Raw genomic sequence first — 16821 nt, 5'->3', positions numbered from 1 at the left:
CCCTTCTAGGATAATTCACACCACTGTAACTCGAAGTTTTTCATACGTTTTTTGAGATTTGAGACTAGTAAAACGCACGTGCATTGCACGTGCGTGAACAAAGGACTATATTCTGTAAAATATTTTTTGGGAACAATCAATTTATATTGTCGCCCATTAAATGGACGGTTCGGATCATCCTATGGTGTAGGCTGTAAAATATTCAGTACATTTTTTTTTATGGACGGTTCGGATCATCCTATGGTGTAGGCTGTAAAATATTCAGTGCGATTTTTTATTTTTTGATAGGTAAGTTGGAGTTTTGCAGAAAGCCCTACCAGCTTATTAAAAAAATACTTCACTACATGGGCTTACACCATATATATTATAACAAGAATTTTGTGACAAAGCCTGCAAACGAAAAACATATTTCTTACTCTCCCTATTAAAAAAAAACAGTATTGTATAACTTACACCATAAGATGATCCAAACCGTCCAATTGATGGGCCACATCGTACATAGGGTGTTCCCAAAAAACACATTTCCATGCGATGATCCTAGCCCTATAGTCTATAGAGGAACGGCATATTTAGGAAACATTTATTGGTTTGAGGGTTGTAATTATCCTATGGAAATGAATTTTGGCACACAACCTACTTACATTGTGGCCCATGAAATTGACGGTTTGGATCATCCTACGATGTAAGCCATACAGTACTTTTAAAAAAAAAAATACTCACTATCAGGACTTACACTATATAAAAACTCTCATAATCACATCATTTTCCTGTAAATCATGGGGAAACACGTCAAACAGGTCGGGATCATTGGGCTTGGACTCGCACCCGCACACCCGCGGGTCAACTGAAATTTTGACGTTTTTTGAAGATATATTTTTTTATATATAGAGATTTGATAGCCAACTTCGCCGAGGCTACTTCTCTGCTTGTCGGCGCATCCTTTGCTGCAAAGATTGGCAGAAGTACGATTTGTTCAAAGGTGGCTAACAATACATAATAGCAACAAATAATAATCATACAGGTACTAAGTTTAAAATGAAAAATTACGGAAAATGAAAGCAAAGTAGCAAAATTACAAAAAAAATACCGACAGAGTGTAATAAAATATGACAATTACGAAAAAAGTAAAAGAACCAGTGAAAAAGGACTTAGGTGGGACTGTAATGGAAATTAAGGCGGGATAGAAATCAAATTTCAGTAAAAGAAGGGAACCAATTGTTAAGATTCCCGCTTTCTATATATAGTAATAAGGATTTTCATTATTAGATTTTGTGAAGAGCATGTGGTGTTGGGGTTTCTTTTTATTACAGTACTGCCATTATTATCCGCATCCGTTGATCTGTTTTGTTACATCGGACCGCACTCTTTTGGTTGTTCCCCCTTCCATACGTATGGGGGCTTGTCTTTATTTCTTCATGATGTATCTTTTTTCTTATATAATATATCTGGTAGGGGTCCACCTAACCCCAGCTTACCCATCAAAAAAATGTTATTCATTTTGTTTTGACACCGTCCAAGGCCGTATAGTACGGTATTTTTGAAAAGGGATTTTTCTGGGACCATTGCAGAAGGCATTTCACAGACCGGATGTTGCACGAGAGCGTTAAATAAGACAAAATCTTTTGAAAAGTGAGCATATGTGACTGCTCTCTTATGCAAAAGCCAGTCCACAAATGCCTTCTCCAGTGGTACTAGCAATCCCCTTCTAAAAGTATTGTACGGCCCGCATCCTACGATGATCCAAACCGTCCATTCTCTGGTGGTACTAGCAATCCCCTTTTATATGATGATCTTAGCCCTCCAATCTATAGTTGTTTCCATAATGTGCAGAGCGTATAGATCAGAGGGTTAATATCATCCTATAACAAGCATTTCTTGGGCGAATTAAATTGTGGCCCAACGAATGGACGGTTTGGATCATCCTACAAAGTGGTCCATACAGTACTTTTTGAAAAAACAATAAGCTATACCACCACCCGCCGTATAAAATTAAAATATTGTATAGGAGTTTTTTAAATGTAGTAAGCCCATATAGTCCGGTATTTTTTCAAATAATACCCTATGGCCCACACCATAGGATGATCCAAACCGTCCATTTGATTGGCAACAATGTAACGCAAATAGGTTATGCCCAAAAAGTATCGTACAATCTTGCGGTTCCCATCGCAACTTGCTCAATCAAGGTCCACTGGTAACCTTCAAAATACGGAGTGACCTACGAAATGGACGGCAAAGATCATACAAGATGAATGTGGATTGGAATGTAATGTTGCTGGTGAAAATAAAAAATAATGGGGGGCGAAGGTTGTTAGTATTTGAATGAAAGCGCGTGTTTGGCTTTGACCACACAATGTGACAGCTCATTTTCTGGGTTGCACATGTACGCTTAAAATAGTGTCAGCAATGATTCACGTTTAAAGCCCCATTGCGTAGGAATTAGGACTGTAAAATGACAATTTCCATCATGGGTCCCACTACATGAACGACCACATGATTCTGTTCTGCGCATTTCGTCGGTGATGCTAAACCACCAATCAACACAAAAGCAGATAAAAGTTGTACAAGTAAATGCTAAAAAAATTCATTAATGCCATCTTTAGGACCGTCCGATCGTGCTAATTCTCGATCCTTGGGTAATCTATGGTGGAGCCTATTATATGGATGGTCCAGATCAATTATGGGACCATGCACATAACATAAGTATCTGGATAATTCTAACAATTTTTTTTTCATCATATGAAACAGAAGCTACATAACAAATTACTATGGACTCTCTTAATGGAGATCTTATATGGTGTAAGCCCTTATAGTCCCTTAATTTTTAAAAAGTAGTGTACCGACCACATCATAGGATGATCCAAACCGTCCATGTGATGGAACACAACGTAAATAGGTTGTGCCCCAAAACTCATTTTCATAGGATGATCCTAGCCCTCCGATCTATAGAGGTCTCCATAATATGCAGTTCCTCTATAGATCGGAGGGTTGGGATCATCCTATAGAAATGATTTTTTAGGCACAACCTATTTACGTTATGGCCCATCACATGGACGGTTTGGATCATCCTATAGTGTCATCCGTATAGTACTTTATGAACAATACGGTGCTATAAGCGCTTACTGCTTACACCATATAACAAATTTATGAACTAAACAATGGCTCCACAAGGATAAAACAAGGCATAAAACAGCCTCTTCAACAAAGGGCATGCCTGCCATTTGATTTTGCGTAGTCTATGGAAGGAGGGTTTCTTTACATTTTTTTTAGAGAGGAAAATGCTTCTTCACTATAAATGGGCCAAAATATGAGAGGGACCTTTTCTCACTATATTAAGAGGTAGCAAAGTAATCAAAGATAAGGACTCCTGAGTCTTTTTTAGCCAGGCATCACATATGTGTGTGTGCCAGTGTCAGATTTCCGGGCGGAGAAGACTGAAAAAAGAAGTAGATACCTTTTCCAAAATCCCTTCTCTTAAAGAGAGGAATTTCCTTCTCACCACTCTAGGGGGGTGTTTGGGGGGGGGGGGGGGGGGTAAGGAATTTGATTTTTTTTTCCGCTGGATTTCGGCTGAAAATTTCGGTTTCGGTGAGGACCAAAACACATTCGGAAACCGAAATTTGAAACCATGGTGTCAACTGTTTTTTCCTAAGCTTATATGTAGATTAAACTAACCTGTTTCATAGGAAAAAGAGAGGAAAAAAAGCCCCAAAAATAGGCTGTTTCTTGAAGAATATTGAAAAATGAGGACCCATTTCTAGAAACAAATATGGGCTAAATGATATTATAAGACCTTAGAAAATGTGTGTGTCAGGTGTTTTTTTTAAAAAGTTTGTATGTAGATTAAACTAACTTGTTTCACAACAACCAGAAAAAGAAAAAAGAAACCCCAAAAGTAGGCTGTTTCTTGAAGAATATTGAAAAATCATGGACCCATTTTCTAGAAACAAATATGGGTTAAAATTATTCAGAACCATCTATATAAAGTAAAGAGAAGTGGGCCCATTTTCTTAGAAATACAAAATGGGGCTTCTTAGAGATTATTTATTATTAATTTTTTCTAGCCCTACTGTTTACAAGTATAAATGGAAAAAACAATGTGTCATTCCTTGACTAAAAATGGTATTTCGATAACATAATACCTAACTTCTGAAGATGGGAAATAATTACATGAAAATTATCAAATGATCAATAAATCTTCCTAAATTTGTTGGAAAACAGAAAAAAGTGTGCTTTTATTTTCCCTGAAAATAGTACCTGAGATTTTCAAAAGTTTAAACATGAAACTATCTATTTACTCACACATATCTTACAAAAAGAAAAGGGAAGGATATATTAGCCCCATTTTCTCACTTGGGACAGCCCCCCTCCAGTGTATTTATGAATTATGAGTACTTTTTTATACTAGAGGGGGCTGTCCCGAGTAAGAAAAAAGGGGTGAATATATCACTTCACAAAGAAAAACTGTATAATACAGTAAAGTGTGGTGCACAAGGCCACAATTCCTTATCCCAATCTTTTTAAAAATAGAGGATATTTTTTTTGCTGGTTTTCTATTTGCAGTTCACAGGTGCAGGACAAAAACAAAAAGACTGGTTTCATCTTCTCTCTAAAATAAGTGTTTTTATTGTCATCCACCAGATAAGGAGCTCAAGATTTTCATTTAGGTACTGATGTTGGCACTACCATGTTTTGATAATTGCACTAACTCAAAAGGTTATTAAAGTTCCCAAGAAGCCCTCAGACACCAATTAATGAGGAAAAAACAAGCTGAGTTTTTGCAATTATTAGAACATGGCAGTGCATATATCAAGAGCCTTTTCATCTTCATGCTCTTTTTATTCTCATTCAAAAGCCCGAACAAATAGCCACGAACATCACTTTTAGCTCTTTGTAAAAAGGAAAAGCTAGAAGAAAAAAAAAGGAAAAAACAGAAGATTTCTTGGTTATTTATAGCCCAAAAAGCTCTTGACTACCAGTCTCACCGTCCTCTCTCTCTCTCTCTCTCTCAATTTTTTTTTTCCTTTCATCCATCTCTTTATAACTCTCTTTTGAAAACATGCATTTTCTATCATGGAACACCATGGCAATGGCTACAGTCATGTTTCAACTATGCCTTTCCATGGGGGTTGAGTCTTATCCTGATGACAGAATCACAAAGCTGCCTAGTCAACCTACAGTCAATTTCCAGCAATTTTCAGGCTACATTATAGTGGATAAAAAGAAAGAGAGAGCTCTTTTTTACTACTTTGCTGAGGCAGAGACAGACCCCCCTTCAAGGCCTCTTGTTCTCTGGTTAAATGGAGGTTTGTAGGTTTTTAGTTTCTTGAATATTGGTGTTGGTACTTGTGCAATAAGAAAATGCCTAGTTTAAATCATTTAAGAGTTCCATTCTATTCTGTCCCTTCCCGGGATGACTCTGGTCAGTTACTATCCAACAGGTGATTGAATTGATGGTGGATCATACCGTGAATCTCAGCTCCCATTTGGGCCTAGTATTTCCGGGTCCTGCTGAGGACTACAGGTCTAGCATAAAGGCGGCAGAATTGAGGGAGATCGCTGGAGTGTCATCTCCAGAATCCATATCCGAAGCAAACCTGAAACGCACGGAGAGAGAATTGATGCGGCTTCAAACGGATATCAATTATGACTCTGGCTCGCATAGCAGTGGTCTCAAGCGAAAGAAAAAAGGAAGACAAATTGGTGTCAGGGAGGGGAGGAGCTTATCGAAATACAGTTGTTGATGAAGATTTTATCCTGGAATATAAATGGCTTGGGCTCTCGGGAGAAACGAATTCAAATAAAAGCATTAGTTAACCATCGGCGACCCGAGGTTGTTTGTCTTCAGGAAACTAAGATGGAGCAAATCAGTAACATAGATATGAGAAGCATGGGATTCAACTCTGATTGGAATTTTGCTTTCTTAGCATCCAAAGGAGCTTCAGGGGGTATCTTGGTGGCATGGGATGCAGTCTTGTGGGCCAGCTCGGATGTTTGGCGAGGAGTCTTCTCTCTCTCTGTAGCCTTCCGAAAATGTAATGATAATTCAGTTTGGTTATTCTCAGGCGTCTATGGCCCCTTGTCTCCTTCCGAGAAGTGCTCTTTTTGGGAAGAATTAAATCAGATGCGTGGCCTATGTTCCGCTCCTTGGTGTATCGGGGGGGATTTCAATGAAGTCCTAAGTTCAAGGGACCGACTTGGGAGTTAGCGCATTACTGTGGGCATGAGATCTTTTGCCGACTTTATCGCGATCAATGAGCTAGCAGATTTACCTTTGGGTGGTTCATCTTTCACGTGGGCAAGAGGTTCGAACCGGAGTCGGCTTGACCGATTTCTTTTATCGGGCGACTGGTTGGCAGCTCTCTCCGAAGTTTACCAGCAGGCGTTACCCCATTCTGTCTCCGACCATTGCCCTATTCTTTTGTCTCCTAAAATGGAGTCCTGGGGGCCCCCTCCCTTTCGATTTGAATTAGCTTGGATGGAAAATCCCCTCTTGGTGGCTCAGTTAGTCCGATGGTGGTCGGAATGTGTTTTCGAGGGGCCCGGTGATGTCGTTATTGGCAAAAAATTGAGGTTCATCAAAGGGAAATTAAAAACATGGGCTAAGGAGCAGAAAGAGCTTGCCCATGGCAGGAAGCGGATTCTTGAGGACAGATTGATGGAGATACATTCATTGGCCGATAGTGGATCGGCAACGGCGGAGGATTTTGAGCAACAAGGAAGATTCATCCAAGAACATAAAGAGTTGTTGATGCTTGAAGAAATCTCTTGGTGGCAAAGATCTCGAGTCAAGTGGTTGTTGGGGGGAGATAAAAATACAGCCTTCTTCCATGCCATAGCCAGTGTTCGCAGACGAAGGAACAAAATTGAATCCTTAGAAGTGGAGGGGGAGGTTGTATCTGACCGGGAGAGGATTATTGAAGAAACTATTGCATTCTACAGATCATTATATTCCGCTGATGGACTTTTACGCCCGATTCCCCAAGACATTTGTTTTGCAAGTTTAAGCCTCGAAGCCTCTGCCGGATTGGAAATCCCCTTCTCTGAGGAGGAAATCCGGATCGCTCTGTTCTCTCTTGCACAGGATAAAGCCCCTGGTCCTGACGGTTTCTGCTTGGCATTCTTTCAGACGTGTTGGGAAACAGTAAAATCGGACCTTCTTCGTTTCTTCCTAGAATTTTTTGAGGGTGCTCTCCTCGACAAAGAGACGAGGGCAACTTTTCTAGTCCTCATTCCAAAAATTGAAGGAGCATCAAAAGTATCAGATTTTCGCCCGATTAGCTTGGTGGGCAGTCTCTACAAAGTGCTCGCAAAGGTCCTGGCGGACCGTATCAAAGTGGTTCTTCCATCTATTATCTCGGTAAGTCAGAGTGCTTTTCTAGGCAATCGCCAAATTCTTGATTGTTCCTTAACAGCAAATGAAGCCATTGACTATTACCGGAGGATAGGGGAAGGCGGCATCTTATGCAAGCTTGATATGGGGAAAGCATATGAACGTGTGGATTGGGCCGCTTTAGATTTTCTCATGGGTCGTATGGGCTTTGAGGATAGGTGGAGAGGGTGGATCCGGAATTGCCTATCATCCGCATGGTTTTCTGTTCTCATCAACGGCTCAGCAAAAGGATTTTTCAAATCCTCTAGAGGCTTGCGGCAGGGTGACCCTCTATCTGCTTTTCTTTTCCTGATCGTGGCCGAATCCCTGTGCAGTCTACTGAAAAAAGGTAGTGTCATGGGGCTCTATAAAGGGTTCCTTATTGGAGATAGTAAGGTGGAAGTCTCGCTTCTTCAGTTTGCGGATGACACCCTTCTGTTCTGTTCTCCGGTCATCTCCCAGCTTCTCAATCTTAAAGCCATGCTTCGTTGTTATGAGATGGTCTCGGGTCAACGATCCAATTTTGCCAAATCTCGGTTGTATGCGATTAATGTTTCTGAGAGCGATGCATCCTCCTTCGCCGGAATTATGGGGTGCGTTCTAGATGTCTTACCCGCAACCTATTTGGGTCTTCCTCTCGGAGTGGGTCGTCCGAAACACAACCTATGGGCTCCTATTATACAAAGGATCGAGCGTCGGTTGGCCACCTGGAAGCACCGGTTGGTTTCCAAAGGAGGTAGATTGGTGCTTCTAAAGGCCGTTTTCTCCAATATGCCGATTTTTTTTCTATCCCTTTTTCACTGTCCCGCTTTTGTTGCTAAGCGCATCGAGCAAATTCAGAGACGGTTTCTGTGGGGTGGTTCAGGGTCTTCCAAGGTGGTCTCCCTGATTAAATGGAGTATGGTCTGCTCGCCAATTAAAAATGGAGGTTTGGGTATCAGGAGGGTTCAGAGATTTAATCAGGCCCTTATGGGCAAGTGGTTGTGGAGATATGGCGAAGAACACTCATCTTTGTGGGCCCGGGTCATTGTCAGTAAGTATGGTTCATCTCATGGGAATTGGGAATCAGTTGATAATTTTAAAAGCAAAGGGCTCACGGTATGGAGGGACATCTTGCAGTTGAAGTCTTTATTTGCTCCAGGAGTTCGATTCAGAGTATATAGGGGGGATCGGATTCGGTTTTGGCAGGACCCTTGGTGTTCGGCTGATTCCCTCCGAGTTATGTTTCCTGACTTATTTATCGTTTCATCTCAGAAAGAGGCTTGGGTATCGGAATGTTTTACACGGGATCAAGGGCAAGTGGCGTGGGTTCCTAAGTTCCGCAGAGCCTTCTTTGTTCGGGAGTTAAGCGCTTACAGCGCCCTCCTATCCTTATTGGACTCTTGCTTCATCAAGTCTTCGGGCGTAGATCGTCGAATTTGGACCTAGAATCCGTCGGGGATATTCTCCGTCAAATCTTTTTATCACCACCTGATCCCTCCTCTAGTGGAGCATGCGTCCTCCGCGGTTTGGCGCCAATCGTGTCCTCCGAGAGTTGCTTTCTTTGGGTGGTCGGTAAGCTGGGGCCGAATTCAAACGATGGATTTCTTGCGGAAGAGAGGAATGTGGCTGGTGGATCACTGCCCTCTATGTCTATCCGCAGGAGAATCCATAGACCACCTCTTTATTCACTGTAAGGTTGCTCGATATATTTGGGGTCTTCTCTTTACTCGGTTTGGAGTCAGTTGGGTCCCTTCCAATTCTATTGCTGAATTTATTCAGAGTTGGGAATGGGCTCCGTGGAAAAGGAAAGGCAGAATTCTGTGGAAGATGTGTCTATTAGCCTCATGGTGGTTCTTGTGGAAAGAGAGGAATGCGCGTGTCTTCGAAGGGAAGGTTAGGTCTCCATATTGGATTTATATACAGGTGGTAGCAGCGGTCATCTCCTGGGCCCGTTCTCTTCCTCTTTTTCGGTTTGTTTCTGCTTTTGACCTCTGGGAAGGATGGTCAACCATCTGTATGGAATCGGTTACCAAAGTGAAAAGTTGCCCCTCCTGGTCTCCTCCTCCGCCGGGGTCCCTGAAGCTTAACTTTGACGGTTCCTCTATCGGCAACCCAGGAGCGGCAGGAGTGGGGGGGTTATGTCGGAATCACAAAGGGGAAGTCATTTGGGCCTACTCGGGGCCTATTGGATTTGCAGATTCGACCGAGGCGGAGGTTAGAGCCGTTCACAGTGGGATTCTCTCCATGCCTCGTTTGGAGTGCGACAGACTTATAGTCAAAGGGGACTCCGTAAATGTTATTCGCTGGCTTTCGGGAGCCGCTTCTCCCCCATGGCGACTTGTGCCTTTCTTTGAGGAGATAGAGGATAGATCTAAGGGCTTCTCCATGGTTTTTCGTCATGTCCGGAGATCAGCCAATGCGGAAGCTGACTCCCTGGCTAAGAGCGGTGTTTCTCGGGCCGAGTTTGAGTTCTTTGACTATCTCCCTCCTTGACTTCTTGTATTGCTATTTTTCTACTCTCTTTGTTCCTTCAGAACCATCTCGGTTCTGCTTATTCATCTATATATACATATTTTGTTGCCCTCTTCAAAAAAGAAGAAGAGAGTTTCGGGTTGTTTGGCTAAGGTTGGAACTCCTGAACAACAATGACAGTATCTTGTACCTGAACCGGTGGCTCACTTTTTCTAAGTAATGTGAAAAGGACCGAAATAAAGATTGTATCTCGTGCATATACCTTTAATTATCATAAAGAGATTCATTGTTCCTAATCCTGCTTCACCTTAATTGTTATTTGAACAAAAAGATCAATTAGGACCTTAAACATGTGACTTTTCTGTCTTCGAAAATCGATAATTACACCCATTTTCAAAACTCTGATTTGCCATAATACAGATCATTAATCTCTATTTTCCCAATAGTACTTCACGTGCGGAACAATGTGAAGAGAAATGGCAAAGAAAAAAAAAGGAAAAAGAAGAAATGGTGTTTGGGTTTTTTAATGTGAATGTTGTCTTCCAAAAAACAGTGAAATATGTCTCTTCTTGGGTTCTGAATGGGTTTGATTTTCTTTTGTAGGGCCTGGCTGTTCTTCTGTTGGAGTTGGGGCATTCTCTGAAAATGGGCCTTTTAGACCAAGTGGAGAGATTTTGGTGAGAAATGAGTATAGTTGGAACAGAGGTACATTAGGAAGTTTTTCCTTTTTGTTCTTGGGTATGAATAAATGGGTGTTTAAAGGTCAGCCAAGATAACTTTTATTCCCCATGTTTTGCAGAAGCAAACATGCTGTATTTGGAGACACCAGCAGGAGTTGGGTTCTCTTATTCCAATGATTCCTCCTTCTATGTGGGTGTGGATGACAAGATTACAGGCATGAGTTCATCATTTCCCACATGTTTTTGTTTGCCTTGACAACTAGTTCTGTAATTCTAAGTAAAATATGTTCAAGAAATTCATTGGAATACTTTTATTCCCCACCAATTCCTCCTAATGATTTACAAAACACCTTTAATCAGGCCCTGCTATAGGATGAGAGGGAGATTCTTCCATGTTCTTTATATATATATATATATATATATATATATAAAAGCAATAAAAAAGGTCCTAAATTAACTCACTGAAGATTGAATTTAATCTCTTTTTTTAGTGGCATTGTAGTTAATCAATTTTCTGTTTTGTAAAGGGTTAATAACTTGTAATTTTCTGAAAATCCTATGTCAATGTAATCTTTTAGAAATCCCATGAACTCTTCCCCTTCATCGACGTTACTCTCTTTCCTTTCTTTCTTTTCTTTTTTGTATTGGAATTTATCTGGGAACTCTGGCGCACCTGTAATTTTATTGATGAATAAAAGAAGTAGGGACATACCACCTTACCTCAAAACCAAAACACAAAGAAAATTACTTACAACATATCCTATTATGGAAAGATCTTCCTATTAATGCCTGGGGTTCTATTAGATGTAATGCTTTTAGGTATTCCCAATATCCTTTGTAAGTGAGTGGCGTTTTCTTTTGAGAATTTGGGCTTTGAGATAAGGTGGAATGTCCCCCACTTGTAATTTTTTCTTCCATCAATAAAATCCAAGGTGCTGCCCTCGGGTTCTTAGATAAATTTCGGGGTTAAATAAATTCTAGGATTTCCAAAAGTCACATCTTATTGCGCCCCTAGTCCTTCAGATTTCATTACCTTTGAGTTACTGAAACTGTTGTTGGTTTTGGTTTCTTAAAGCCAGGGACAATCTGGTGTTCCTACAGCGCTGGTTTGTCAAGTTCCCCCAATACAAGAGCAGGGACTTGTTCATAACAGGCGAAAGTTATGCAGGTACTCCATTTTTTTAGCAAGCCCCATCTCTTATGTGATCAAAGTTGAAATTGTATTTGAAAGAAAACTGAATCAGAAATTCTTCTCATTACTAGGTCACTATATTCCACAACTTGCCCGGCTCATGGTTGAATTCAACAAGAAGGATAAGTTGTTCAATCTTAAAGGAATTGCTGTGAGTAACACTAATTTAAGAACTAGATCAAACAAAAAGATTATCTTGGTTCTGGGAAATTTCTTTGAGTAACACAAGTATGAGTACTAGATCAAACAAAAGATTATCTTGATTTTAGAGGTTCAATCCCAGCTTACCTACCAAAAAAAAAGATTTTTTTGATTATTGGAAATTTCCAACACAGGCTTTCAAAAGACCAATCTAAATGTGTTTGAAAGCATGTTTTTTTCCTCTTCTTTTCCCATCAATTCTTTCTTGAAATTTTAGTAAAAATTTTATGATTGTGCTGGAGCTGTATTTCAAAATTTTGTCTAATGCAGCTGGGAAATCCACTTCTGGAGTTCTTCACAGACTTCAACTCGAGGGCTGAATTTTTTTGGTCTCATGGGTTGATATCAGATTCAACATATAGAATATTCACTTCTGACTGTAACTACTCTCGATATGTGAGCGAGTCTTTTAGAGGCTCGGTTTCGCCTGTTTGTTCAAGAGTGAATATCCTGGTGAGCAAAGAAACAAGTAGGTTTGTTGATAAATATGACGTGACACTCGACGTCTGCATCTCATCAGTTCTCTCACAATCCATGGTTCTAACTCCTCAAGTGAGTGACATGCCATAATTTTCCTTTCTTTAAAGCTTCAGCCTTGGTTTTCTTTGTGAAACAACCAATTACTCCAAAAGCGTAAGCTGTTGGAGATGGAGTTATTTAATCTTCTATGCTTTAACAATCTTGATCCAGCAATATACAGAGCGCGTAGATGTCTGTGTGGAAGATGAAACAGTACATTACCTTAATCGAAAAGATGTGCAGATGGCTCTACATGCCCATCTCAGAGGAACCACACAATGGGTTGTTTGCAGCAGGTATCCTATGCTTTTTCTTTCTTTTTTTCCCCTTTCCACCTTCACTTAAAGAAAACGAGAACGAGTTTAGCTAAATTTCTTCAATTTTTTTTCCAAATAATGCTCCGCTGTTGATAGATGTGAAACAACCAATTACTCCAAAAGCTTAAGCTGTTAGAGTTGGTGTCATTTAATCATGTATACTTCAATACTCCCCATCACGTGTGGCCCCTCTTTTGGGTTGGCTGTACGCATGGATTTTTAATATCAAGGAGTTGTTGGATTTTGAACCCAGGACATGTCGTGAGGTAATACCATGTGAAACAACCAATTACTCTAAAAGCTTAAGCTGTTTGAGTTGGTGTTATTTAATCATTTATACTTCAACATCCTATGCCATTTTTTTTTTACTTTCTACCTTCACAAAAAGAAATGAGAACAAGTTTAGTTATTTTTTTTTTTCAAATTTTCCAATTAATGCCCCTATGTTGATACATGATATGGCACCCACTTCACTTCAAAAAGTACAAGAATTCAATTTCAGCTGCTCTAGGGCATTTCTTTATTTTCTCATTACCTCTGGTTTTCATGAGAGCTTGTACTTCCTTTTAACTGAAAATAGCCTGACATCAATTTGTATTTGATTTTTTCTACTTTATTCATCCTAGTGTCCTCGATTATGAGATGCTCAATCTAGAGATACCCACCATCTCTGTAGTTGGATCATTAGTCAGATCTGGTATTCCAGTCTTGGTTTACAGGTAAGTGATTAACCGGTGTTGGATTTCCTTTAGACTCTTATCTCATGCATGACAAAAGTACATGATAAAAGTAGGATTGGATCAAAGAAGTGCAACAGTTTTCCCATTGTAATTATATTTTGTTGTTCCATCACAGTGGAGATCAAGATTCTGTGATCCCACTGATCGGAAGTCGAGCATTGGTCCATGGTTTGGCAAATGCTTTAGGACTCAACGTAACCGTACCTTACAGAGTTTGGTTTGAGGGGAAGCAGGTAAACCTGTTGAACAGAAATCTGATTATTTTCAAAAATGTTGGGATTTCCTCATTTACGTTTTGTGCAATTACATTTCTTGACATTTATGTTGGTTTCCATATTTACCAAAGTTTTGTTGGATAGTTTTAAAATATTTTATATTAGAAAAATGAGTTTTTTTTTTTTTTTCCGAAGAGGCACTTCTTTTTGTTAAATGGTACTTCCATTCAAACGACACTTGTTATGAAAAAGGTGTTATTTTAAAATGAAAGGGTGCCTCTATGTCTTTTCATCTTCTATAAAAGAAGGCTTGGGATCTCATTTTTGTAGAAGACTTTCCCCTCTTTTATTTTTCTCTATTTTCTGGGTTTTTCAAGGGCATACTGGTTGCTTTGAACTTGGGGTGTGCAGCCCTTGTTCTTAGTGTAGGCATTGTATCCTCGGGACTTTATTTCCATGGTAGCCACCTACATAAGTGGAGAAATTTAAGTCTTTAAGAGAAAGCTTTGGCTTTCCTTGCCTACTTCTCTTTCACTTTCTTTTCTTTAAACAATTTGTTCATTCATCTTACCAATTTGTCCCAACAAGTTTCACCTTAGACAAGTGATGTGATAATTTCCTGATTTTGGTTCTCTAGTTGGGTTCTTATTTGGTTGAGTGATTGCGAATTACTGATTTGTTGAGATTTTTTATGGGGCTTCCAGGTTGGTGGATGGACCCAAGTGTATGGGAACATCCTTACCTTTGCCACCATCAGAGGAGGTTCTCATGAAGCTCCTTTTTCTCAGCCGGAGAGATCGCTTGTTTTGTTCAAAGCATTTCTGCAAGGAAGTCCATTGCCAGAAACATTCTGATTCATTGATCAGACCCACAGAATTGAGTGTGAGTAAAGTTTGGAGTGATATTTAATAATTATGGCAATCATCAATCATGTGAAATTTTCATGTATTCATCAGTTTGTTACTGTTACGTGCATAAATGGGCCCCACCTTGGCTGAAAGGAGATTTCCTCCTTTCTAGTAGGACTTTTATAGATAAGGGTTACCTGGATTATTTTTTCTATAAATAACATGTATGCAGTCTTTTATTAAATTAATAAAGAATAATATTCTAGAAAGTGTGTTTGTGTGCAGAAAGGAGGACTGATCCTTCCCTCGAAGTGGATCGAGAGGCTGATCTTCCCTCTAAAAAGATCAAATCAGTTGTGAACCGATTCGGGTTCGTAACGGTTACGGTGAAGAAACCGATTCCTCAAGAAATTTTGTAAAAGTTCACAAGGAATGCCTTTTTCCAGTTCTCCCAATTTCCATTTTGTGAAGAAACTACTGGTTGTATACAAGTAGCAAATAAACAAAAATTGGTTGATGTTTGAGGAAACAAAATCTAAAGTTGTAACGATTATGCCAAATGAGTGACGGTGCCTGATTTTGCTAAAGGATTCTGCATATGAATGCAAGGTGCAAAAGACTACAAAGAAAACCAAGTCAACCCTCACAAGTGTGGAAAAGGAATTAAACTGGATGTATAATATGGAACCATATAGGGCAGGAAACTCTAGGATGAAAAAAAAGGGAGCAAAGAGAAAGGTAAGACCCATGAAGTCCAGCCAGGAAAACAGTATTAGGGTTCTAAGTGGTTGCCTGCCTGATTATGGGACTCGGTGGGACCCAGCCTAGTATGAAACAGTTTTAAAGGGCCCTAGCCTAACGCGTTCCATCAGCTCTTTGGAGATTTTGGTATATTGGTTAGGTATACTTAACATTTGAGCTCCAGAGCTGTTGGATTGTTGGAATGCTTTAGGCTAGGCCCTTTATACCTGCCCCATACAGGCTGGGTCCCACCTAGTCCCATACTTAGATAGGCCCGCTCTTAAGACTGTAACAAACAGAATTTTTTACCCTAGGAATTGGCTTGTCTGGGCTAGTTGGAATGGATATAGGCTTGTAATGGGCTTTCTATTGTCTCTTCGAAAAGCATGAAGAAATCGATTTTTTTTCACTCTAGGAGATGGCTTGGTCTGAGCTTGTACCTCTCCGGGGTCACAACTTTTGCATGGACTGGGTTCTCAGGAAGCACTAGAAAGGAAAAATTAGATTGGCTAATTGGTGCATCATGTGCAAAAAAGGAGAGTGAATGTACCAATCTCTGTTTGTTTTGGATTTTGAGAATTGATCGTGCGTCCAAAACTGATTATCGGACTCAAAATTAAGGCATGTTTTAGATTATGTCAACCGATGTTGAGCCCCTAAACCTATTATTGGCTCAAATTACATTAATTTTGAGCCCAATAATCAGTTTGGGGGCTCACCATCGATTTTCATAATCCCAAATGAGCAGGGCCTTAGGCTTTGTTTGGCAACAATGATTTTTTTTTCCCATGGTGAGGGAGGATGAGAGAGAGACTGAGTGAGGAGAAGATGAAAAAGGCTGAAAAAAAAGGAAAGAAGAAACTTCACTCAAAATACAAAATTTCCCTATCTTTATAGGCACTTTGCACCCTCTCTTCAATCGTGCCTTCCTCAAGTCTCTCCTTTTCCTACGCTCCCTACCCCTGCTTCACTACTTGAGAAACTAATATTTTATAGAAAAAAAGCTCATGGTTTCCAAACACACATAAATTTGAGTCCAATAATCAGTTTTGGACTTTCTAAAACTCCAAAAGAAAAGGTCTCTAATGTCTCGTTTGTTTTGGATTTTGAGAACCCATTGTGAGTCTCAAACTGATTATTGGACTCAATTTTACATTTAGGCCTTATTCATTTTAGATTTTGGCAACCAATTGCGAGTCCAAAACGTAGTATTGGACTCAAACTCAATGTTTAATTTTTAATCCAATAATCAGGCTTCGGACTAACAATGGTTTCCAAAATCTAAAACGAACAGGGCCTTAGCCTTTTTTGTTTTGGATTTTGAGAATCATGAGTCCAAAACTGATTCTTGAACTCAAAATTTACATCAATAATCAGTTTTGGACTCCCAACCGGTTCCCACTGGCACAGGTATAGGTATATTGTGATGGACTGATGGGCACCGTCCAATTGGTGGGCCACCACGGTCCTATCTCCCTTACATGAATGATCCTAAAATGGAACTTGGGAAGAGCAGCTGATATTGCCCCTTTGTTTTGGTAAATA

The 16821-nt window shown here is 39.9% G+C and overlaps 1 protein-coding gene across 5 annotated transcripts; it reads left to right on the top strand.

Annotated features, from left to right (window-relative positions):
- Positions 1–4717: 4717 nt before the first annotated feature.
- LOC143847256 (serine carboxypeptidase-like 45) lies at positions 4718–15128 on the top strand. Of its 5 annotated transcripts, none has more exons than XM_077356024.1 (12): positions 5168–5303; positions 5439–6032; positions 10427–10528; positions 10623–10718; positions 11579–11671; positions 11767–11846; positions 12167–12448; positions 12587–12711; positions 13359–13451; positions 13588–13705; positions 14392–14569; positions 14821–15128. In XM_077356024.1, exons 2-11 carry the CDS (start codon positions 5741–5743, stop codon positions 14539–14541), a joined length of 1431 nt encoding a protein of 476 aa, XP_077212139.1. In that variant the 5' UTR covers positions 5168–5303; positions 5439–5740; the 3' UTR covers positions 14542–14569; positions 14821–15128. The 5 variants fall into 5 exon arrangements, with proteins under 5 accessions (XP_077212143.1, XP_077212139.1, XP_077212142.1 ...); XM_077356027.1 differs by having other exon boundaries at positions 14806–15128; XM_077356028.1 differs by lacking the exon at positions 5439–6032 and having other exon boundaries at positions 4718–5303; positions 14821–15127.
- The last annotated feature ends 1693 nt before the right edge of the window (positions 15129–16821 follow it).

The sequence above is a fragment of the Tasmannia lanceolata genome, unplaced genomic scaffold (assembly GCF_043159265.1).
Source record: "Tasmannia lanceolata isolate RefF3 unplaced genomic scaffold, GAP_Taslan_0.1 ptg000015l, whole genome shotgun sequence".
NCBI lineage: Eukaryota > Viridiplantae > Streptophyta > Magnoliopsida > Canellales > Winteraceae > Tasmannia > Tasmannia lanceolata.
This window is presented reverse-complemented; position numbering and strand designations above follow the sequence as displayed.

Excerpts from the sequence above, each read along its gene's own strand:
- LOC143847256 (XM_077356024.1), top strand. The coding sequence starts at position 5,741 with ATGAAGATTTTATCCTGGAATATAAATGGCTTGGGCTCTCGGGAGAAA. Across the intron at positions 10,529-10,622 it reads TGAGTATAGTTGGAACAGAG|AAGCAAACATGCTGTATTTG; the intron begins GTACATTAGGAA and ends CATGTTTTGCAG. Across the intron at positions 12,712-13,358 it reads CAATGGGTTGTTTGCAGCAG|TGTCCTCGATTATGAGATGC; the intron begins GTATCCTATGCT and ends TATTCATCCTAG.